Source organism: Hydra vulgaris, chromosome 03 (assembly GCF_038396675.1).
Source record: "Hydra vulgaris chromosome 03, alternate assembly HydraT2T_AEP".
NCBI lineage: Eukaryota > Metazoa > Cnidaria > Hydrozoa > Anthoathecata > Hydridae > Hydra > Hydra vulgaris.
This window is the reverse complement of record NC_088922.1, coordinates 18,682,501-18,709,343: the sequence shown is the minus strand read 5'-3', so window position 1 is coordinate 18,709,343 and position 26,843 is coordinate 18,682,501. Positions and strand designations below refer to the sequence as shown.

At 27.6% G+C, this 26,843-nt stretch overlaps 1 protein-coding gene across 1 annotated transcript in view; it reads left to right on the top strand.

Moving 5' to 3' along the window:
- LOC124809018 (ferric-chelate reductase 1) overlaps window positions 1-26,843 on the top strand; it is a 52,086-nt gene that overhangs the window by 14,653 nt on the left and 10,590 nt on the right. The window contains exons 5-12 of the mRNA XM_065792558.1: window positions 2,617-2,711; window positions 2,801-3,000; window positions 15,536-15,730; window positions 15,812-15,919; window positions 16,077-16,135; window positions 16,215-16,285; window positions 16,373-16,492; window positions 26,343-26,455. Coding sequence (XP_065648630.1) covers window positions 2,617-2,711; window positions 2,801-3,000; window positions 15,536-15,730; window positions 15,812-15,919; window positions 16,077-16,135; window positions 16,215-16,285; window positions 16,373-16,492; window positions 26,343-26,455 — 961 coding nt within the window. The remainder of the gene's footprint in view (window positions 1-2,616; window positions 2,712-2,800; window positions 3,001-15,535; window positions 15,731-15,811; window positions 15,920-16,076; window positions 16,136-16,214; window positions 16,286-16,372; window positions 16,493-26,342; window positions 26,456-26,843) is intronic.

Here is a 26,843-nt window from a genome sequence, read left to right as displayed (position 1 = left end):
TTGATCATAATGATGTTGATACACGCATTTATATACAAAATATAATATAAATTTTGAATAAAAATTCATATTATATTTTGTTTATAAAAGTACTCTAGGATGTATAAATGTTTATGCAGCCCCTGGTCACAAACCTGGCCCAGGCCCAATATACTTTAAGTTATATTGTTTTATATGCAATCTTAACTAATGTCACTCGTAACTTAATAACCCTATTGACACATGTAGGTGTTAAGGTCATTTTGTATTGGAACAGCTAAAGGTGCATGACAGCAACTCGGTGCAATACAAAACATTTTACAATACAATCAAACAAAAGTTTTAATTAGGTCATGAGTTGTTTGCTTGAATTGCAGGAGGTTCTTATTGATATGAGTGTACTTATTCCAAGAGTTGAATTAAGCAATCACAAATTGCGATATCTGGAAAAATATCTGGTCTTCAAAATTTTCTGTTTATGCAAAACCTTATACTTTGTTTTCATTTGGCGAATTAAATTGTTAAAATTTCTTAACAAAAAAATTGTAAAAAACAAAAACTATACAATAAACTTAAAACTACAAAAGTAATAACACTATAGTCACTAACTGTGTTATAAAAGTACAATCAACTTGTTCAAAAGTTATAGCTGTTAAATGCCAAAATGAAAAAATCATTTTGCTTGAAAAGGGAAAATTTTATGCAAAATAATATTTAAATAGTGTATTCTCAAGAACTACTTTAGATATTGATCTAAAAGTTTTAAGACATGCTCTTCTCTCATATATATATATATGCATAATGTGCACAAATATATGAGATAAAAATATGCATAAAAATAAAACCCTGGATAGTCTATAAGAGACCATTGCTCCACTTAACATGACATGACTATAATCTACCTAAAGCTTTTACAATGTCTGAATTTATATTTACAAGTCTTTTATGAGTCTGAAAATAATGATTTGCTTGATAAATGCTTTGTAAATACGCTTCAGAATACTTCTTCACTTGCTTCTTCTTGTAATAATTCGCTTACTTTGGAAATACACTTCGTCAGAACAGCCTAATACCTATATTGAACTTTATGAAATTTTGAGTTCGAGAGTTCAAAGATGCAAATTTTAAAAGTTCAAGTAACTTGGGGTTACATATGTAATTATCTACTATTGTTATTAAAGAAAATTTCTTATGCTTGTTTATTTTATTCTATAGCTGTTTCTTTTATAGTTTGCTGAAACTTTCGAACCTTTTTTTTACCATTTAATTGGTAAAACAATTATACTGGCCGAAAAACAATTATACTGACCAGTAAGTTTTTAGTAAAAGCCCAACTCTACTCTCCACCTGGAATTATTTTAGTGGAATATTAAAACTTTTTAATTTTAAATAACATTTTTCTTTACAATAAACAAAAATGCAAATGAACTTTACATTAAAAAAAATTAATGGTAATGTCATAATGTAATCGATTGTTTTAAGAAAATAATAATAAAAAATATACTAAAATAGAATTTATAAAAATTAATGCTACGTTGTATAAAAAAGTTTGTTTCAATAATTTTCGAGAAAACAAGGAAGCTTGAGTAAGACAGTATTATAAAATCCAAAAAGTTTTTTTATCTTTTTTTGTTTGTTTGAAAAAAAAAAGTGTTATCAAATCTGTTGACTTAACTGCCACTAGCAAAAAATATGCCTTGACTGCCTCTAGCAAATAAACAGAAGGTCTGGAAAAAATGTTAGGAATATAGGTTATGGAAGGTAGTCTAAATAGATTAAACCTAACATGAAGCTGAAAAAACATAGTGACTCAAGTTTACTTGAGTCAAAAAGTTTTTTCAGCTTCAAAAGTTTAAATAAAAGCAGTTATGAAAGTAGAGCTAAATAAAACAAGTTTAGTAAATTGAGCTGTGAGAAAACAAATCAGTATGGAGCTGTGAGAAAATCAGTATGGAGCTATCATTAAAACGTTATCGTTTATGAAAATTATTTTAATTTCTGCATTTTTTTAAAGTAATATTAAAAAGTTTGATAGTCCATGCAAAAAATCATCAAAGTAAACTATTTGCTTAGCCCATCCAGTTTATTTTAAATAGGTTTTTAAATTTTCTCTGCTCTTTTACTCATTTACTCCTAATAAAGCCTGTATATACAATGTCTATAATATATAATATGGATTTAGCTAAATATAAATTGTGACCGATGCTGAAACAGTCATCTGCAAATGCTTTAGTACATACAACAATTATGGGTTTTTGCAGGTGTTAAAGTAATTTTTATTCTGACAAAAATATTTTTGTTTTTTTATTCTTCTCTTTTGTTCGTTTTCTTAAACTTTCAAAAAATTGTCTGGATTAAAATCTGCATTTTAAGAAAAAAATAAAGTGATCAACTATATTATTATTTCTTAGCTGACCTCAATCCACTGTATGTATGATATGTATACATTACTGCATAATAGGATTTGCATATTTAAACAAATAAATATTTTTTTAAACATTGTGCCTGCTTATGTAAAATGCACCTTTATATAGATAAATACAGCTAAATATGTTTCAATGACAAAATCTGTCTTTTAAGAATTAGATCTAAAAAACTACTTAAATTTTAAAAGATTTTTTTTATTTTATAATTTAGATTTGAAAGATCAAAAAATCTAGACAATTCTAACTTTTATCAACTTACGAATCCTATCTACGCTGCAATCGCATTTGGTTCATCACTTAACAGCAGTTTGTAGTTTAAATCATTAATAAATCAAAAAATTTTATATGAAAGATAAAAAAAACTTATAAATATTTAAACTTTAGCTTATATTTAGATCTTCCTACTTATCATGGAAGTTCGTATCGAATATCTGTACAACCAATAAATTTTTTATTATCAATGTACAACTCTGTTCCAAATAATATAAATACTTCAACTTCAACAATAACTAAAGTGACTCTAAATACAACAACAATAACAACAACAATTCAAGGCAACAACAATTCAATTCAGCAATTGACTTCAACTAGCAAGGTAAACATAGTGTTAAGATAAATGTTTTTAGTCTTTTCCTTAAGATGCTTTAATTCTATAAAAGTTTAGTTCTATAAAACTTTAGTTCTATAATTTGTTGGCTTTAAGAGTGCAAAAGTTAAAAAATGATTCTTTTGACAACAAATTTTTTTTTTTTTTTCAAACATCTTCGCTTCCAACAAGGCTGCAAGCAACCACTAATTTAGGTTGGAAGTTACTGGAAGAGAAAAGATGAAGATTGTAGAGTAAGATAACAATTGATAGACGACTTAAAGGATTGCAAATTATATGAATCAGGAAGGCAAGATGAAGGAAGCAAATTCCAAAGAATTGGTGTTCGAGGAAAAAAACTAGAAGAATAAGAGTTTTTGGAGCACTAAAGAACAGTCACAGAAAAAGGATGAGACTTAATTAAATGACGAGTAACACGAGAATGAATTTTAGTAGATGGCTCAAGAGACGCTTGCTCTTTAGAGCAGTGCCCATTATAGAATTTGTAGAAAATAGAAAGAGAAGCAACATTACAACAATGTGATAATGGTTGGAGGTTGGCTGCAAGAGCAGGTCCAACTATGTTTACAATGTGTTTTTGCACCTTGTCTAAAAGAGAAAGGACATCATTAAAATATCCGCCCCAGATATGGCAACAGTATTTTATACAAGGCCGGATTTGAGATTTATAGAGATAGAGAATTGAATCCGAAGAAAGAAAGTGTCGAGCTCGATAAAAAGATGCAACCTTAACAGATGCTAATTTTGCAACAGATTTGATATATGGTTTCCAAGAAAGATTAGAAGTAAGAGTTAATCCTAGAAGATGAAGAGTAAATGACTCATTGAGTACATCACCGTTCATAAATATAAGAAGATCTAAATTATTGCGATAACAATTGGCTGAAAAAATTGAGATTTATCTGTATTGAAGTTCACCAGCCACTGTGAGCCACATGCTGTAGCAGAAGTGAGATCTTTTTCAAGCTCAAACGCCCCCTCCAAGCAATCAGAGAGTGTTGGTTTCTTATAACGACAAGAATAAATGGTAGTATCATCAGCAAACAGTGCCACCTTAGATGTGAGAATATCTGGAAGATTGTTAATGTAAATTAAAAAGAGTATGGGGCCAAGGATAGAACCTTGAGGAACCCCTGAAGTTACAGGATATGAAGAAGAGTGCTGTCTATTAAAGACAACTTTTATACTAGGATTGGAAGGGAAGGATTCAACAATCTTAAAGATGTTGTAAGATACACCATAAGAAGAAAGCTTATGGAGAAGACCAGCATGCCAAACTTTATCAAAAGCTTTTGAAATGTCAAGAGTGATGGCCTTAACCTCTCCACCTTTATCAAATGTAACCTATAAATCAAATAAAACCTATCAATTATTACTGTAAGCAAATCAGCTGGAGAACAAGAAGATCGAAATCCATATTGATGGTCAGCAAGTAAGTTATTTGATTCAAGTTGAGAAATTAAGTGTTTGTTAATTAAAGATTCAAAAACCTTGCTTATGATAGGAAGTAGATTAATAGGATAGGTAGTTAGATGGATCAGATTGCTTTCCAGAATTTATGAAGAAAGGGATAAGCACTTGTTGAATAGTTTTGAGAATATAGACGACAGCTCTGGAAAAAACTTCTGCAAGACAATAACAGGAATGTTGTCTGGGCCACAAGCTGTAGAAGAGTCTAAGCAGGAAATCACTTTAGATACAGAAACTGGAGTGATACGAATGTCAAGCAATAGATCAATCTGTTTGTTGGCAATATCAGGTAGAATGCAACTAGTGGAATCAAGAGATGATACTGATGAAAAGTTTTTAGCAAACAATGCAACATTGTCTTTAGCTGAGGTGACAAAGTCTGAACCATACAAGAAAGATGGAATTAAAGATTTACCCTTATTATTAATACTATTAAAGATTTTCCAGAAGTCACGAGAGCCTAATTTTTGAGATGAGATACGACATTTCAAGACCTGAGAATAGTGGGCTTTGGCGTTACACAAAACCTTTTTACAATGGTTTCTAACAGTAGTAAACAGACGTCTGTTTTCTGGAGAATTGTTTTGCTGATAGATGCCAGCCTGAATCCACGAAGTTATGTAAGATGCACATTTGTCGACAGGAAGACGAAAGATTTCTACCCAAGGGCCATCACGAAGAAATCACGGAAAGAATCCCAGTCAGCTTTAAGGTAGTTGTAAGAGGTATGATAATAGGGGGATTCAGGTAATGAAGAAAAATGAGATATTAGTTTTAGAGAGATCAAACTGTGATCAGAAGAACCTAAGGGTGAGTGTGGAGAAACTGAGCTCTGACTAGGATCAGAAACAAGACATAAGTTGAGTAGAGAAGATAAATGATTTGGGTTGTCTGGAAAGTGAGTTGGAAAGTAGACTATTTGAGTTAAGGATTGAGAAAGGTAAAAGTTGTGGGCTTTAATGCCTGCAGAATCACTGACTCTAGAGCCAAGGCATTCAGTGTGGTGAGCATTAAAGTCATCGACAACAGCAATATTAGCTGATGGATAAAGGGAGAGGGCTTGGTCAATATAATCAGAAGTAACATCAAAAAGAGTGCAGTCTTGAGATTAAGGAGAGCAATATAGAACAAAGAGAAAGGCAATAGAGTGAAGTGGTGCTAAATGAAAGCACATGAAACAATAGTCTGTGGATTCAAACCTAGTTTCACAACAAATGGATGAATTTTTACGAATGTAAATGCCCAAGCCAAGCATGTGACTATTGGAGTCTTTATGAATTAAAGGAAGATAACCATCAACACTAAGATTGCAAGATGAGACAACTGAACTCAAATTAGTCTCACAAAGAGCAAGTAGGTCTGGTGAACTTTGCAAGAGATAAGACTCAACAGAAGAAAAGTTACTTTGAAGACCACGAATATTAGTGAATGATAGGTTAAGCAAAACCCATGCATTGAGTCATGAAAATCCAGCATTCAACATCCTAAACTGGAAACAATGTATTAAAAATACATCTGCGCCAGCCTAATAGATGAAGAAGGGATGCGAGGTTGGTCAACAGATAGAATCTGTTTACTCCTTAAGTCTTTGCCTAGGAGGACTTCTACTACACAGTAGCCGGATGCATTTAACATCTGCCCAAGATGAGTTTTTTTATCGGAACACCATATCTAGTCTTTACTCAATCAAGAGCCCTAAGGCAGGAGGTGTTTTAAGTCGGAGATGGCATCTTCTAGCCTTTGCCTAAAAAGGCGTATCCTACAAGGCAGCAGGGCATGAAGCAGATTGTTCTGGGTTACATGTTACCAGTAGCAGGATAACCTGACCTGACATGCATTAATTACTTTTAATTTCGTCCAACACCTCTGTGCTGTCTAAAAGTTAAAAACATTAATTAATTGCAAAATATAAGACAACACTTCTGTGTTGTCTTATATTTTGTCTTAGGTAGAACCATTAAATTAATTATGAATGAAACAATTTTGTAAAGTCAAAGTAATTAAAAGTAATGTAATTTGTTGTCAAAAGAATCATTTTTTTATTTCATTTTAAATTTAAGGAACATTTTTATTATTTTTTTATTTAATATTAAATTAGGGTGTTTTTATTATTTTTATATTTAATTTCAAATTTATAGTAAAGTCTTATTTTGCAGTGTTTTTTTTAGTTTTTGATAAAAGTTATTAATTTCTTTATTTTAAATGGAACATTTAAGAAGACGAAAGTTTAGAGTAAATATATAATTATTTTTTGAAACAAAAAAACGCTTTTATTATAAATAGTAAAAATAAATATTATTAAATATATATGTATATTTTTGTTATTAATTAAGAAATAAAATAAAGTTATGCTTTTTAAATATTTAAAGCTCCCATAAACGTTGTTAAAAAAATTATCAAAACTTGAAAAAGGAAAAAAGAAATAGAAGCATCTGATTGAAAAACAAAAAAAAATTTGATTCATCTATTGTGCAACTAAATCTTTTGTATGAATGTTTCTCTTAGTTTTGTATGAATGTTTCTCTTAGTTTTGTATGAATATCTCTCTTAGTTTTGTATGAATGTTTCTCTTAGTTTTGTATGAATGTCTCTCTTAGTTTTGTATGAATCTTAGTATTTCTTTTTCTTCTATTTCTTTTTTAAGAAACTCTTTTTATTACACAACCTAATACACATTTGTTTACACTAAGTTATGTGACATTATAAAATTTTATTTGTCAACATTTCTAGTGGTATTTAATTTGAAATTCAAATTAAAGTACTTTTCTTTGATTTTATGCGCTTTTTTATGAGATGCCTAATATAAAATTTTCTATCATATTTACATATTTAAACAAATAAAAAAATTGATTGGTGGGGGTTTAGGGAAAGAAATGGATACAGAAAGATTTTTTTCTACAATAATCGTGTTTAGCCATAAATATATACATATATATTTTTTTTGTTAATTCACCTCCTCAAGGCCGAGAAGGCCACTACAGACGAGGAGGCCTACTTATTTGTGGTATAACCCTCTCTCAACTCTGTAACTCTGAAACACGAACCTTGACAAACAAGGCTGCTGCGCAGAGAAACGAAATGAGCGCAGTACTACCAGGGACATGGTGAGAATTGAACTCGGAACCTCTTGCTTATGAAGCTAGCGCTCTACCACTACACCACTACTTCATATTATATAACATATATCAGGCTTGGACAGAAATGGAGTGCGATCGCACTCTGTAATTGACCTCACTAATAATATTTTTTCTATACAATTTAACCATGGCTGTTTAATGTTTTAACAATTTAAATTAGAATAAAAAAATAATTATGTAACAAACAACATTTAATCATTGATCTTTTTTAACGCTTTTTTTTATGCGAAGACTTCTAATAAAATAAAAAATTAATTATAATGATTGTTTAAAATAAATAAATGCGTTTTGTGTAAATTAAAATGTAAGTTTTTTTTAGTAGGCATGTATTTTTTATGAAAAATTAATCATTTGAAACTATTTTTCCATGTTTTTCTAAAAATCTTAAATAAGATTTTTTTTTTTAAATACTTTAAATGATGAATAAGTTTAACTGAAATCTTCCCGTTGCAATGGAATGATTTAATTGCTTTATTTTTTTTTTGTTTCTATTTTTACAAAGAATTGTTAAAAAATTAAATTTTTAAACTTGACTTACTAATGAAGTGATTAAAAATGAGTATTTTTAAAAGATTACTTTATTATTAAAATTTTTTTTTTTTTTGCAACTTTTTCAAAAAAAATGTTTATGCTATTAAAAAACGTTATATTTTTTTCATTTCAATAATTTAGTTTCACTTTTTAAATAAGCAACAATTTAAATAAAATTTGTTCATTTATTAAACAATCATTAGAAGTAATTTGTAAAAGCGTTTTATGTAACCTTAATAAAACATTTCAAAAGATTGGTTTTAAAGTAATTTATTTCAAACGCAATTAAAAATGTAACAAAAAGTAAATTTTCTATATGTAAATATATTAAATTAAGAAACTTACTTTAATATATTTACATATAGAAAAAGAAAAAGAAAGAAAAAAAAGAAAAAAAAAAAATAATTTCTCAAAGATCTAAATAAAAAAACGATATTTTACAGTTGATATGATGCAGCAATATGTTGATAATTACAACAATGGAGATAAAAAATAGAACAGACTTCTTTTTGCGGACAAAATTCATTCTGCTTTCAGAAGCTCCACAAGAGCTCCACCAGTCTAAGCAAAAAAACTGTCAGGTAGTCCTTTACAAAGAAACTAAATAAAAAGAAGTTGCAACTTCTAACCTTGTTAAATATTTAAAATAAATTGTCAACTGATATGCATGCAAGTTATTATCAAAATAATTATTGTGTTGTGGGCTAATAAAAAACACACAAAAATTTTTTCTATGTGTCTTTATTAACATGAGAGTATGTTTGATATACAAAAGCACATTTTTTAATTGGAATATATCTACAGACGCAATCAGGTTAATAACGGTAATTATTGATTTTTAATCACTTTTAAACACAAATAAATTGATAAATTTTAGTGTAATTTGATCTTTTGCTCTGCCAGTATCATTTTTATTGCATTTTACGAAATGCCTAAGGGAAAGTATTTGACTGAAAAAATGCTGAAAAAATACAAATTACTATATATCGTGGCTCAGAAATCTCACCAGCACTTTCTATACGAGAAATAGCAAGAAAAATTGGAAGATCTGACCATGTTGTACAAAACTACATTGCAAAAGGTGACAATTACGGTGTAAAAAAAGCAACAAATGGCAACAAAGTATTAACAAATCCGCAAATTAATCGAATACGCTTCGAAGCAACCAAAAATAAATTGAATGCAACACAAATAAAGGATAAATTATTATTGCCTGTCACCAATAAATATGTTGCACATATTCTACATACAACACCAAATGTAAAGTGGAAGAAACCACACCAAAAACCAATGTTAAAAAAACACCATAAAATTGCTAGATTATAGTTTGCTAAAAACCATATGCATTGGACTCATGAGTGGCAAAACGTAATATTTTCAGATGAAAAAAAGTTCAATTTAGATGGTCCGGACTCTTACAGTTGTTATTGGCCTGATCTAAGATGAATAAATGACCCACAAACAAAACGAAATTATGGAGGAGGAAGTTTAATGGTTTGGGGTGGATTTTCTTATTCAGGAAAATTGACTCTGTGTTGTGGTTTACCTAAAATGAACTCGATAAAGTATACAGAAATGTTGGATGATGTTCTCATAACTTATATGGATGAAAACATGGACGATAATGCCATATTTCAGCAAGATAATGCTGCAATTCACACATCTAGGCATTCTATGAAATGGTTTAAAGACCACAACATCCCGGTTCTCGAATGGCTATCTTGTAGCCCGGACTTAAATCCAATCAAGAACGTGTGGGAAATGCTATTAAAAAAAGTTTATGACGCTAAAGAAGCCGGACACCAATTTAAAATTGTTACTGAGTTAAAGTGTAAAATCCTTGAAGCATGGTCCGAGTTGGATCAAACTACACTTCAACGTCTAGTGGAGTCAATGAAAGGCAGAATTTTTGAGGTGATCCAGTGTAATGGAGGACATACGCATTACTAATTTCTATCTTTTAATGTCAAAAATATGACTGCGTCTATAGATATATTCCAATTAAAAAATGTACTTTTGTATATCAAACATACTCTCATATTAATAAAGACACATAGAAAAAATTTTTTTGTGATTTTTATTAGCCCACAACACAACAATTATTTTGATAAAAACTTGCATGCATATCAGTTGACAATTCATAGAAAAAAGTTAAGACAAAGAGAAAAAAATGTATATATATATGTATATATATATGTATATATATATGTATATATATATATTTATATATATATATATATATATATATATATATATATATATATATATATATATATATATAAATACAGTAGCATATTTATGTTATCATTGGCTCTCTGTTTTTGCTTATCTAAATGGGTACGGTTTTTTTAGAAAAAAAGGAAGAATAATGAATGAAAAGATTGCTGCCTCATGCCAAACCCTTAGTTGATGTAGCAGCATTCCGCTGTGAGTCAAGCTATTTGTATGTACTGAAGCACCTGGCAGCAGGCTATTTCAGTATGATGCTCACCTAAATCAGCAATATAAGATAGCAGTCTTATTTTATTTAATTTTTCGTAGATAAATAAAATTCCAACATGAAATAATAAAATAATAATAATAAAATAATTTACTCAAGTCTCAGTTTGACTGTCTAAATAACTTTATTCTTATAAACCTTCTTATAACAAAACAAAAACAATTTGAATTAAAGTAATTAAAAAGTACTTAAGTTTTTCCCCACAAGTTAACTGCCAAAAACAAATGTTTATTTATCAAAATTACTAGTTAAAGAAATTAAAATAAACAAAGGACAATATCATAACAAATGATAAAACTTACTCAAATTGCTGTCAGTTTACTTGTCTAAAAATCCTTCTAATTTTAAGCAAAATCAAAAAAAAATTATAAAAAATGAATTGAGCTAAAAAGGTTTTCAGCTTCTTTTCTTCTGAAAAATAAACGAAATTTGCTTAAAATTTTTTAATAAAGACTAAAGACAAAACTGAATCAAAAAGAAACACTTTACTAAGCTACTTTACCAGTCATTTTAGTACTAACTTCTGAAAAAAAAACCAGATTATAAAAAATACAAAAATAAAAACAACCAACTACAAACAAATATTTATTAAAATTTTTGTTGTAAAATTAAACAAATAACAACAATGATTCTCCACTGAGCAAAAACTTATTAGTTCTAATTTACTTGCAGACCTTGTTCAAAGAAGCACATAATTTTTAAGAAACGTGCGCAGAAAAGTCTAGGAGCTACTTAAATATGAAGCAAGACGATGTTAAATGATAAACAGTAACTGGAGTATTATTATTTAGATACATATATTTACATACATACATACATACATACATACATACATACATACATACATACATACATACATACATACATATTAAGCCACTGTCATGTATCAGATAGCTCTTAGCTCATCAATGGATTTATGTATTCTGTATATAGAAATTATGCCACAAATAAAAAAAGCTAAAATAAATGTAATCTTTTTGGAGACATAAAAAAAAAACGGGCTAATTTAAGAGTAAATTTTTTTTAGTTTGAGAACAAAACTACACTTTTCAGGCAATAAACAGTAATTAATGAAGCAATTTACTAAGAAACCACAATGCTCTGCGGTGAATAAAAAACTATTTACCAAGTTAATATGTAAATTTAATAGTTTTTACATAGATTTGTATGAAATTTTAAAATGACGTAGCTTACCAGTTATCTTGATAAAATTTTATTAACCATACGACTGTTTTGTATTAAAATGCATACTCATGTTTTTAATTGTATATATTACATTATTAATTAAATTTAATTATGTTATTTATGCAATCAGTGGCAATCATGACAAGTGCAGGCCCTAAGCTTAAGAGTTTGGAGGTCCTAAGTGAAGGCCCTAAGTGGCTTTCTGTTTATCTTATAAATTTCATTTTTCAAATGTAATGCAAGTCTTATCAAAAAATGTTTAAGAAATTACATAACATGATCGGCCCTTTTTGGAGCTACTCGCTAGCTCGGCCCCCCACCACCACCACCGTTGTCATTTAGTCTGCATACCTTATAATATACCATATAAATTAAAAAAAATTAAAATTAAAAGTTAAACCATATAAATATTTATTTACATTTTTAAATTAAGTGAAGAGTTTGAGGAGCAAATAGTTAGCGAAAGCAATTACTCGGACCTCACTGAAACAGAAGAAGAATTAGTATTAAGGTTTGAGACTTGGAAAGATGGAATTGAAGCAAAAGGGCTTAAGATAATCATGAATAAGAGAAAAGTTATGCATCGTAAAGTCAAGAATAAGCAAGCAGAAAATACTGGGAAGTGGCTGTGTGGAGTGTGTAGAAAGAGAGTTGGAGCTAATTCTATTGTTTGTAATGCAAATTTGCAATGGTTTCATAAAAGATGTAGATATTGAAGAGATGTTTTCTAAAGATTGTTGGTTTTGAGTGTAGAAAATGTACTTTTGGTGAGTATAGAGAAGTTAAAAAGTAGAGTGAAATAAAAAGTGGAGAAAAGATAGTGTGTTAGTAAATTTTGTTATCTTGAAGATACAATTGGATCAGCTAGTGGAACAGAAGAAGCATCTAGGGCAAGAGTAAGGTCTGCTTGGGCCAAGTTCTGAGAATTATCTTCACTTTTAACAGCAAGAGGTGCTTCATTAATGATTAAAGGAAAGTTCTACAGCACATGTCCAGAGTGTTATGATGTATGGCAGTGAAACATGGGCAATAAAGGTTCATGATGTCCAGCTTTTGGAAAGAACAGAAAAGATGATGATTAAATGGATATGCTGTGTGACTTTAAAAGACAATAAAAGCTTAGGAAAAAAAAGGAAAGCTTAAGAAAAAGATGAAAAAGTAAAAGCAGTGATAATTTAAGAAAAAGATTAGGCTTTGTGAGTGTATCTAATTGGGTGTTTCAGGAAAGATTTAGGTGGCTTAGGCATGTAAAGTGCAAAGATGGTGTTTATCAGCATGTAGAGAGTTGGAAGTTTCAGACAAAAAAGCTAGTGGTAGAAGCAGAAAAACTAGGAAAGAATGTGTTTCAGATGATTTGAAAAAGCTACATTTAAGGAAAGAAGATGTTTAAGACTATGTATGTTAGAGAAATGGCATTATGAGAAAAGTCCAACCCGTGCAAGCACGGAAACAAAGAAGCTAAAACGATAATAATGATGATGATGATTACTAATTTAGCTATGGCTGCAATAAAATTTAAGATTAATGATGCTGCTACAGCTGCAATAGCAACAGCTACTTTAATTGACAATGGAGTAGTAACTAAGAATAACAAATCTCAGATAATAACAGAATATAAAGTGTTTTGTTAAAAAGCAAGCAGCTAGTTCAATTGAAACTAAGCATTGTCCATAGGTTTCACAGCTAATATTAATTGGTGTGGATGGCAAGAATGAAAAAATATTCATTAGTCTATGCGATGAAATCCAAGAGTAATAGGTATTGTATAGAACAACTCAAGATAAACATCACATCAATTTTACTTGTTAAAGTAGACTTCTTATTGGAAAATGTTGAAGTAGAAAATGGTACAGTAAACAGTATGGCTTCAGCAACACTAAATATTCTTACTGAATATGATACTATTGAATGCTTAGAAGCAATTACTCTAGATAATAAAAGTTCCTGAAGAAAACACTGGTGTTAACAATGGTTTGGTTATCGATTAGAAAATATTTTTAAATGTAGCATTCATATAAAGGGTTGTTTACTTCACTATAGTGAGTTACCTCTTTGTCATGTTTTATTGGAAATAGAAAAATTAATGTTCTTAAAAACAATAAAGGCCCTACTGGTAAACAAATATTTGAAATTTTCATTTATGAACAACTTTTTATTAATTCTAAAATTGTGTTTAAAAATCTTCAGGGTCCCTCCTACTGCTTTTTTCAAGAAAAATTTATTGATGCTATGCTGTAAGACAATGAGAAAGTTGTAAGAGTCCGTGCTCTTGATCTAATTTTTCAAATTATTTTATTCCAGAAAATCAATCAGGATTTCAAGCAAAAAATCAAAGCTATACCCTTGAACTTCAAAGCTGAAGTTTGGAGCAATTTGAGCGTCCTACTTCATTTTTTACCTCATGCAAGTTACAACAAACTATTCAAACTGCTAAATAAAATTTCTCTGTCTGATCTGCCAAATAACTCATAATTGGTGGAAAGAACTGTAAAACTTTCATCTGAAGCCTTAAAAAAAGTATATGGAAGGATGAAGAGGCAAAATTGCATGCTGGCTAAAAACCAGAGCAGAAGAAAACTAAGAGAAACGCAACCATTGTATACTTTCTTCAAAGTAATTTTATCATTTTTTATGTAACAAATATACATTAAAAATAACAAACATTTCTTTAAAATAAAGTTCGTTGTTTCTTCCAACATGAGAAAAAAAGTTTTTGTATTGTAGTAATAAATGTTAAAAATTAGATAAACCAATTGCAGGGTGCAAAGGCGTGAGATAAAAATTCTAACTTTCATTAAACTAACCTAAATTAAATCAAAATCAGACCTCTCTGTGAACACTCTCAAATAAAAAAAAATCTTGCAAAAAGAAAGGATTATTGTTTTTATGAGAAAACAGACAGACAGTTGAAAACTTTGAAGTGGTTTGTCAAAATTACCTTTAGTCCAAATTAGCTGATTTTTTCAGAAATATGATTTTATATATGTATCAAGTAAATCCCAAAGTGAGCCAATGTGTTCAGAAAAAAAGTATGTTAAGATATAAATACATACATACATACATACATACATACATACATACATACATACATACATACATACATACATACATACATACATACATACATACATACATACATGCATGCACACATACATTTACATTTTTTGCTTCAATTTACCTTCAAGTAATTTTGGCTTACTGTGATATTATTTAAAAATAGAAAATTTTTTACTTTCATTTTATTTTGACCTTAAATGTATTTAATGTTAGCCTCTAATACACATATGTCGTCACTTTTGTAAATAATTCTTATATAAAAATGATTATTTCATTTGTTGTGTAATATATATATATATATATATATATATATATATATATATATATATATATATATATATATATATATATATATGTATATATATATATATATATATATATATATATATATATATATATATATATATATATATATATATATATGTATATATGTATATATATATATATATATATATATATATATATATATATATATAATATATATATATATATATATATATATATATATATATATATATATAAATATATATATACTGCAAAATGTTTGAAAATGATTCTGCAAAATTCTAAACACTTTTTAATTATAAATTAGTTGTACAAAGTCAAACCATTTAACAATTTTTAATGACATAATTTTATGTAGCCAGATTTATCAAAGTGTGACATTGAGTTTAATTGCTTTCGTAACCCATTTGGATGTACTTCAAATTGTATTGCAATTGCAACTTTTTTCTATGATAAAAGTACCAACAAATACGTTAATGAACTTTGGTCAAGTGCTTCTAAAAAATGGGTTGCATTTGCTCAAAAAGCTGACAATTCAAATCCTGCTTTCATGGCAAGTAGAAGATTTATTTTTATTGCAGCTTCATATTATGTTAGTAAATAAAAAATTATTAAATTTTTTTTTTCTTTTTAGGTAAACTTACAAGGTCAATATTGTCTTTTAGCTTCTTCAACAGTAGTTTTGGGTAGTTTAGATGCAACATCAATAACTACAAATGATGCCCCCGTTTGGATTACAACGGTCTGTTTAATTATTTAGTTTTTCTTAAAGAGTTCAGTTCTAGAGTTTAAATTTTTGAACAATAATTATAAAGTAATAGTTAATTCCTAAGCCCTTAAACAAAATCTTAATGACAACTTATTGAGGTGCAAGTCATTTAAATAACATTGTTATACAGATTCCTGGTGTAGAAATGATCGCTTCAACAGTTTTTAATGATGGATCGTTTAGTTGCAGGTAAACAATTTCTTATTGTTGCTCCAAAGAATGCTGCATACATTTATACCAAAAAAAATGATTCAATATAATTATTTAGATATACATCAAATGCGAATCCTTCAAAAAGCAATCTTTTTTTAGCTATTGCGTTTGGATCTTCTACAAATGGTATTATATATTTTATAATCAATCTGTTTGTAATATGTTAATATAATGACTCATTAATTTATTTATTAAGTCCTTAATTATTTGAAGGCCAGCTGCCATCATACCATGGATATAACAGCTATTCAAAATCTGATGCAAAAGTAAATCTCTTGGCCATTCAAAAGGTTTTATCAGATTCATCTATAAGCAGTTTAAAAAAAGGGCATGGTAAGATATCTTTCTTTAAGATAGTTACCACTGTTAATTTAGGTTTATATATATATATATATATATATATATATATATATATATATATATATATATATATATATATATATATATATATATATATATAAATTACTAGAAAATCACTTAACAAAAATTTTTCTCATTTTACACTGTGTTTCATCAATAAAGACTCATCAGAAATTTTATTGATGAAACACATTGTAAAATGAGAAAAATTTTTGTTAAGTGATTTTCTACTAATTGATAATTGCTCTGTTCTTTTAAGAACATTGAGCACTCTATTTTGTAGAATACATTTTAAAATTGTTTATATATATATATATATATATATATATATATCTATATATATATATATATATATCTATATATATATATATATATATATATATATATATATATATCTATATATATATATATATATATATATATATATATATATATATATATATATATATATATATATATATACATATATATATATATATATATATATATATATATATATATATATATTTATATATATATATTTATATATATATATATTTATTTATATATATATTTATATATATATATATATATATTTATATATATATATATATATTTATATATATATATATATATATATTTATATATATATACAATACACAACAGTTAAACATTCTGCATATATATACATATATATATAAAAATTGATTTTCTCAAAACAGCAAAAGCGTGACTCTGACCGTTCTTCTGTTGAGGCCTTCATATATATATATATATATATATATATATATATATATATATATATATATATATATATATATATATATATATATATATATATATATATATATATATATATAAATTATGTTAGTGTATTCTACAAACAGAGTGCTCAATGTTCTAAAAGAACAGAGCAATAATAAATTAGTAAAAACACTTATCTAATTATTAATTACTTCAATACTGTGTTTCACCAGTAGGAAGTAGGTTCATCAGGAAGAATTCTTCCTGATGAACCTACTGATGGTGAAACACTGTTGAAGTAATCAAAAATTAGATAAGTGTTTTTACTAATTTATATATATATATATATATATATATATATATATACATATATATATATATATATATATATATATATATATATATATATATATATATATACATATACATATATATATATATATATATATATATATATATATATATATATATATATATATATATATATATATATATATATATATATATATATATATATATATATATATATATATATATATTTACATATTAATGATGCGTAAATTTAACTTAAGTTAATATATAATTATAAAAGAAATCAAGTTTAAAAGTTGTTTTCAACCAAGAAATTCTTATAAAATGCAGGTTTGAACTTGTATATAAAACTTATTTACCAGTTCCACTATTTTTTTATTACTAGTTATGTACTATAATCCTGATTTAATCAACTATAATTGAATGCGTCTAATGTAAATTTTTTAAATGAAATAAATTGATTTTAGAAAATGTCTCTAGATATAAATTGTAATGCTAATTCATGCTAATTCAAGAACAGATATTGATGATGCATCAAAAGCTACAAGGAAAAGACAGTTTTATTTGTTAGGGTTCTCTTTACAGAGTTTTGTCCCTGATAGACTTCCTACAAATGGAGAAATGCTCAGAAGGTATTACTGGCTTAATCTCGAAAAAAGCAATAGGTAAATCTGTAATTAATTAGTAAAAGCATTTCATTTTTTACATGTTCAATGTTAACTTTTAATGTTTTTTTTTTATTTTTTAGCACCAAACAGATTAATATCAAAATTGGTTGCCCAGTTGCCGGGAAGACGTATTTAAGATGCTCTAGGTTTGCTGATGGAGTGTGCACAGAGAACACCAAGCAGATAATTACTGTTGTCCGTATTCTGAGGGAGCTTGTCAATTTATGGGCGCGGGCTGGATTTGACGGTGTTTTTATTGTGAAGGAGCAAACTATCAAGACCAGAATCACCAAGAAAGTTAAGGAATACCACACTTTAAAAATGCTAAAAACACTAGAACTACCAGAGTGTAGCTACAAAAAGAAGGTGAACACTTTTTTGAAAGAGTGTAGTGCTGTCTTTTCTATTAATAAAACAAACATATTTGATTTAATAAAAAAGGATAAAAATAGGGATTACGACGCTAAGAAGGAAGACAAAATTCTTGAGGCATTGTCTGAGAGGGAATATAGTCAAATTTGGGAACATGGACTATAAATTTTGTGAAAATGCTCACAGGGCACCAGAAAAAATAATTAAGATGTCTGAGAAAATCCAAAGACAAGAAATAAGAAGATAGAAATAAGAAAAAGGAGAGTAACTATTTGGATATTTATTTATTTATTGGAAAGTGACTTTTTAAGCACAGATAGTGCCAACAAAACTGAATGCAACAAACTATATTTACCTACAGCTAAAGTCCAGAAAAAACAGAAAAGGTTTCAGAGTGACATCAAAGTTTGCCTTTAGTTAAGTATGGAAGACATTCTTCGCAGTTGGATTCCAATTATGACCAGATTTGGGATTGGAGTCAGGCCGGGTATATGTCTTTTGCCTTCTCTTTCAAGGCTGGTAGAGTTAATATTGATAATATGTTGGTATCAAGATCAACTGTAAACAGGAAAACTCATAATGTTGTAGTAGGTTGTAGTTGGAGTCTGAGGTACTGATAATTAGAGAGGAAAACATAGATAAAATAAGAGGTTTAAAAATTGTGGTACATTTCGATGCCAAGATTTTGAAGAGATATGATTTGAAAAAAGGAATATCTAAATATAAGGTTAGAATTGCCATTAGCGCATTTTCACCTGAATCTGGTCCACTAGACTTTCTACTTGGCATCTTAAAAATCAAAAGCTCCAAAGGAAGTGATCAAGCTATTGCAATTCAAACAATGCTTGAATACTATGAGATATCTGATCAGATTATCGGATTGTGTTCTGACACAACATCCAGTAACACTGGCCAAAATAAAAGTGTCATAAGCATTATTATTTCCTTTGCACTTAAAAGACCAGTTCTCTGGTTAATGTGTAGACATCACATCTATGAAATGCATGTGGCTCATATGATGAAAGAAACTTTTGGTCCAACAAGTGTTCCTAGAAAAAGAAAGAACAACAATAAAGAAAAACATAAAGAAACTTTATGTAATTCTCTAAAAACTATGACCACAGATTTATGAAGATGTAAACAAACTTGAGAGAATTGTAAAGTTTGACTGGTCTCAAGATGCTTTTAGACCCGCCTCATTACTGTTCAAACTTGTCTTGGATACTAAAGAGTTCTGTATCGCAGATCTTCATAAGAATAATTTTCAGAGAGATGATTACAAGTATCTTTGTGAGCTTCTGGCATTTTTTCTAGGAGCTGAGTTATCTAACTTTTCATTTAAACAGCCTGGAGCTCATCATGAAGCAAGATTTATGGCTGACTGTAAAAAATTTGCAGCAGTAGGAAAGGTTCTTTACCAGAGTCTTATGCGTCATTCTTCGTCCTACATCAAATTTAGAAGACTTTTATCAACAAGTAATCCTACCTTTAGTTCTTGCTATTGAAGATCTCTAAGACGGAAATTCTGCTATGGAAAGAAAAAGGCATCGAAGCATGTGAAAATGAGGAAGTTTCCCAGTCTTTTACTTACTTTTTAATGTGTGTAAGAACACGTGCATTTGTAAATGACCGTGCAGAACGCCACATTAAGTTAATTCTCTAGGTATTTTGTTCAATAACACAAAATATAAATGAGATTTTTAGTTGTTACTAATAATAATGCTTGTTGATGTATAAGTAGTACTTTTTATAAATTTATATATTTGTGATTTAGGTTGTTCAGAGAAACCGGCAAAAGATTTCAAAGAAGGCTACAAAAAAAGATCTTGAAATTATTTAGTTTAATATTATTTTTATTAATAATTTTGGTTTATGTTATATTACAACATAAATTTTTATGTTATATTACAACATAAATTTTTAGAGTATAATACTATTTTGGTTTAAGATAAATGATAAATTAAATCTCTGAAAACTTTATTTATTACACTAAAGTTAAATGATTTGAGGTTGAAACCTTGACAATACAGGGATGGATGCAGCATTTTTTGATGTTTGAGAAAAGTGATTTTTTGATGTTTGAGATAAATGAGTGTAACCCCCTCAAATTGAGGGGGAGGTTCAAACATTTTATTGTTCATAGTTTTCGAATGCTAAAAGATTTTTGTGTCAAATTTAAATTTTATCGATGAATATAGGTTTAGTTGAGAATGGTAAAAATAATAATGTGTCAACTTGTATCTCTCATGTTTGGGGCAGGTGTAGCTAAAATTTTAGGGCTTTTTTGTTCCCAGGCTCCAATCATTGCAATTTTTTGCAAAGCGTCCTTATTCTACATAAGTATAAACATATAAATATTTGGAGTTTGATTTATGTCTGGAAGTTAATCTCAAACGGTAAAAAATGCTGTATCCACGCATGCGTCTGCATTTTTAAAATTATTTGCTAAAACGTTCATTATTTGAATTAAAAACAAATTTCTCCTTAAAATTGATGATTTATTTTGTATAAAAATTCTATTAAAGATTTTACGATAAGTATATTTGTTTGCTTGACATGCACCATTAATTTTTTTGTTTATTTAAGTAACAATTGTAATCTGAATAATATGAATAAACTCATTTTTAAGTCAAATTTTACTTAAAAGTAAATTCACCTAAATAACCTTTTGGTTTAGCTAGAGACTTAATTTTTTTTTGGTATTTATGGACAGAATGATGCCAAATACAGTATTCTGCATATTCAATGTATAATATATTGTTGGGGCAACCTAATATATATATATATATATATATATATATATATATATATATATATATATATATATATATATATATATATATATATATATATATATATATTATATATGTATGTATATATATATATATGTATATATATATGTATGTATGTATGTATATTTATATATGTATGTATACATATATATATATACATATGTATGTATGTATATCAATGGAAACACAATACTAATGTATTTTGCTAAAGTTGGTTTTTGTTCCACGCACATTAATTCAGATATGCTTTTTAGATTAAGAAGAACAATAAAAAGTATTTATAATAAATAGCAGTTAATGTATGTTATGAATTTTGCCATAGGCAAGAGTTTTATTGCATGCATACATTACATACAATATTCTTTCAGTATGGCATCATCAGTAAAATTTTATGTATTTCATACATAGGGGAGACTGGTTCTCCTAGGGACGTTTTTAGGTTAATGAGTGTAATTTTTCATCAGTGAATATAATTGAACTTTTGAAAACTATGGTCCTTTGTGCACTTTTGATAAGAATCTCTGCTTTATAATCCAATTTTTTAGTACTTTTTTTTAGCCGAAAAATGAGGTCTGACTTTGTCCCTAGGTACAACATGGGGTTGTACCTAGGGACATAGGTGGTTGTACCTAGAGGCGCTGGGTAATCGAATACTTAGATTGGCTTCTATTGAGCTAATAATTAAATAATAATAAAATACTAAAGATAACTTATAGCTATAACTTTAATTATTTATTATTATTGGCGTAAATTGAATTACAACTATTATTTCCTATTAATTACTGCACAACGAGTCACAATTATATTACTTATTACACCACGATTCATAAATGAATTATTTATTACATAAAAACACAAATAATTCCCGATGATACAGAAGTTCGGCACTCTGTTGTACCTAGGTACATGTCCCTAGGTACATATCCCTAGGTACAACAGGGCGCCAAATTGACAAAAAACGTTGACTAAAAATTTGAGGGTAGGATTTGATAGATATTATTAACGCAATATTCAAGCAAACAAAATAATGTATTCGTATAAACTAAGAAATATTTTGTTAAATACATTAATAAAAAATGTTAAAAAACTTATGTAAAAGGGTTGTAAAATCAATTTTTAATCACCACTTTACAACACTTCACACCAACACGATGACACTTCGTCTTTTAACTGAAATAAAGAGGTGGAGTGTTGCCACATGCAAAAAATATTATGCTCTCACACAAAATTCTCAAAATATTTGAGTGTCCCTAGGTACACGGTGTCCCTAGGAGAACCAGTCTCCCCTACATGTGTGAAGATAGTGCTAAAAACAAGAATTTTTTATTAAATGTTTTTTCATACTCACTATATGTGTTCAATATTAGTTATGTTTAAATGTTTATTTGACCGGTTTTTATTACAATTTTATTTCATATTTTTATTTTATTATGTTATATTTTTATATTTTTAATACTAATAAATTTTTATATACCTATTTGCATATATAAGTATTAAATAATCAACTCAAAATTCATTTTTTAAATTGAAACTGTTATTGTATATTTCTGTGTGTAGTGTTTCCATTGACAGTCTAAAGCATGTACTAAAAAATACTTATAAGAAAATGTTTTACACTTTATACCATAGTTTAGTTATATTGTTTAAGCATATGAAGATAATTGTAAATGATTGCATATTCAAATTTAAAAAAAGAAACCTTAAAAAAGTTAATAGCGTCACATTTCTTCCTTAAAAATAAGTGGGGTTTTGATTTTAATTTTTTAATGTAGTGTTTTCTCCACTTTTAATAAAGTAGCCAAATTTATTCTTTAGAAAGAAAAAAAAAAACTTTTAGTTTAAAATATTTAAAGTAATTAATTTAATTTAAATAAATAATTTTTAAATTAGATTAAATAATAAATAATTTTTATTAATCTTTTTAAAAAGTAAGCAATAATAATTAAGAATAATAGTTATAATATGCAGACCCTTTTACAGGCTATAAAAAGCCTGGGCCAGTTCAAAATTATGAGACTTCTAGCTGAGCCTACAAATATATTTATTAAATATTTAATTTTTTCCAAAATTGATGTTGTATTATAATTGATGTTGATATGCATATGTGAATATGATCAAAAATTTAATCAAATGAATCATAAAAAATAATTATAAAATTTTGTATTATTCAAATTTAAACTTATTTTAAATTTTTTTATTTAACAAAGGCTCTCGCTTTTTGTTAAAAAATTATTTTAGAAAAAAATATTTTTGGTGCAATGTCACAGTGTATGTTTTTGCCACAGTTAAAGTCATGTGAAACAGTTTATGGTACACCAAAAATAATATTTACTCTAAATTTTGTGAGTGTAATGAATTGTGTGAAGTAGCAACATATTTTGAGACAGTTCAGCAAATATATAATCAATTCAACAGATAACCTGCAGCTGTTAGTTCTTTTAAAAAAAATTCTTCTGGTCTTTTTGAATGGTATGCATGAAACCAAGTGGTCAGCTTGGATAGATGATGTTATGCCAATTTCGCATTACTAAAACTGAGTATTGCTTTTATTAAACTTGAGTTACTTCATTTAACAACACAGGCTAAAACAAAACTCTACGCAATTCAAAAGTGTATTTCAAAATTTGAATTTATTGTGATGTTTTTTCTTGGAATAAAGCTACTAAAACTAATTCATGAAACAAATTTGATTATTGAAGCACAAAGTGCTACTTTAGGGAAAATAAACTTTTATTAGACTAAAGAAAGTCTACTTGCAGTTTGCATAAAAAGTGTAATCAGATTGTGAGCCAAAATTATCAGCAAATTGGCAAATCAAATTATTTTGACCTCACTTTTAAAGCTGAAGTAGAGTTGTCATTTAAAAACAATGTATTTTTTGTCATCATTGACTCACATGTAAATTTCAATTGTTGCAGGAAGTTTGTAGGATTTTTAGTTATTTTAGGAAGTGACAAAGATCTAGTTTAGGCTGCCTACATCTTTTTACAACAATATCAAGATAAAATCAAAAGATTCTGGCCAGTGATTTTAATTTTAAACTAGCATGTACACCAATCGAATCAAAGAAATATTTTCAATTATTTTATATTCTTTTTCTTTTACCAACCAAGTTTCAGAGAAAAAAACCAGACTTCCCCTCCTAAAAAAACATAGAAATATCAAGATTATGTAAATAATATTAACATTTTATGTTATCATGATAATGGTATATTTTAACAAGTTTTTAAATAAAATTAAAAAGTTAAAAACATTAAATTAATTAAAAGTGTAAAATTAAAAAAAAAAAAAATTAAAAGCTAAAACTTTACCACTAAATTAATTAAAACTCTTCTACAGTTATCAACCAATTAAGTTAATTGTTATACTCTGAAGTTAAATTAGTTACTATTTAATAGGTTATTGTTAAAAATTGTCATTTATTAGTGACTTGACATCCATATTGACAACTGTAACTTCTACTTTGCCAAGATCATATGCAGGAATTGACAACTTGGAATCTTCTTAATTCCTGACAAAGTGTCCAGGTTTATTGCTCTGGATAGCATTCTTTTATTACAACACTGAGATTCTTTATAGGCAATAAAATCTTAATTTTATTTAAGTTCATAGTATTTGAGTCTCAAATTTAATTTGCAAATTGACTCAAAGCGATTTGCATGCTCTAAATTATTTGTTCATCCATCTTTCTTATGTTTATTAGTGTCACATTATAATGTTTAAATAAAATAATAGAAACATATTTGTTATTATATTTTGTTCACAGGAGTCTTATATTAATTTTTTACCTTAAAATTAACAATTTCGCTGACAATTACTAAAGTGTTTTTACTTGATGATGCTTTATATTGAAGTCTTGATAAAAAACTCATCACTTTTATTGTTAAGAATTGGATAATTTAAATATGATCTTCTTTGCATTATCAGCTTGCAGTTGCTGGTAAACTTTAAGTAAAAATTTCTGATACTTACACTGTATGATGCATTCACTGTACATCTTTTTTTATTATCTTTGAATAATTTTTTTGTGAGACTGTTCAATCAAATCTGTTACAAAATCAGCATCTTCTGATAAAAACATTGCCCTCTCTATTGTGCTTGTCATTTTTTTTGTTCCCGACTCTATTTTATATCTCCCAAAATTTCTCATTTTTCTTTTTATGAAATACTTTTATCATATAAGAGCTATTTCTTGCAACAACAAATTGTTAACATAAGCTCTCATTGTGTTTTTTTGATTCATATAACTCATCTTATTTTCTGTTAATAGTTATCATACTTTTTGACACCTTTCAAAATTTCTTAGTAACTCTCAACTTTAAATAGAAAATGCTCAGAGTGAATTTTTATTTAAAAAAGAAGAGTGGTGTTAATGACTAATATGCCCATGGATAGTGTATTGCACATTAAGCTTGGAGGACACTCCAGACTGATCAACCAAGTCAAGCAATCAACCATACCTGTCTGGTTACTCATTTTAAATAGGTCAGAAGTTAACTTTGTAACTATTGTATGTAAAGTCAATTTCTTTCACAATTAAAAATGAAATTAAAAGCTTTTCTTTCTTGTAAATTTCAAGAGCCACATGTATTTTTGATCACAAAGTTATAAGGGTAAAACTCTATTCTCTATACTTTTATGGGGTGTTTAAAAGCAAAAGTATAAGTTTTTGTTTACTAGTGTAAATGTTATATTAAAAAAATATTAAAAAGATAACATTTAATAAATATGCAAATAAAAAGTGCATGCGATTGTTTCTTATAAACAGCTTTAGAGAAGTTTAGTAAGTTATCTTAAGAACCCTAATATGCTTAAAGGTCTTTAAAACCATTCTATGTTTCTGGTAATACTCCATTAAAAACTATTATATTATATGTGTTTATAAAATTTTATATTATATATGTTTATATATATTTTATGCGGTTATAAATCAGTCACAAAAACTTCTTTTTTTAGGGATTTTGATGACTTTAGCATGGCTGTTTTTTGCAACATGTGGAATATTTATGAGTCGTTACATGAAACCATTTTTAAAGACAAAAATAAATGACAAAGACACTTGGTTTAGAGTAAGTTAGTTTAGTAAGTTAAAAAGTTTGTTCAATCTGAGTTTTTTGTTTTTTTATTTGTTGTCTCAAATAATGTTAATTCAGCTTTTAGGAAGTAAACTAGATTTCTTTGTTGAATCTTAATAAATTAGCATCTTTTTGCTCTAAGTCCTTTAACTGCTTTGAACTGAAGAATTGGTCGCAAGACTATATGAAGTCCCAAAAAGTTAAAGATATTGAGCTTCACTCCACATATAAGTTGAACCATATCATTCAACTTTAATACCGCACATTCTTATACTGCTAGAAATCTACCGATCATTTCCTATATACTATTTCACCTTGATTTGCAATCAAGAAATAAATTTAATGCTTTTCCTTTTTTAAATCTGATAAAATTTTGAAAAAT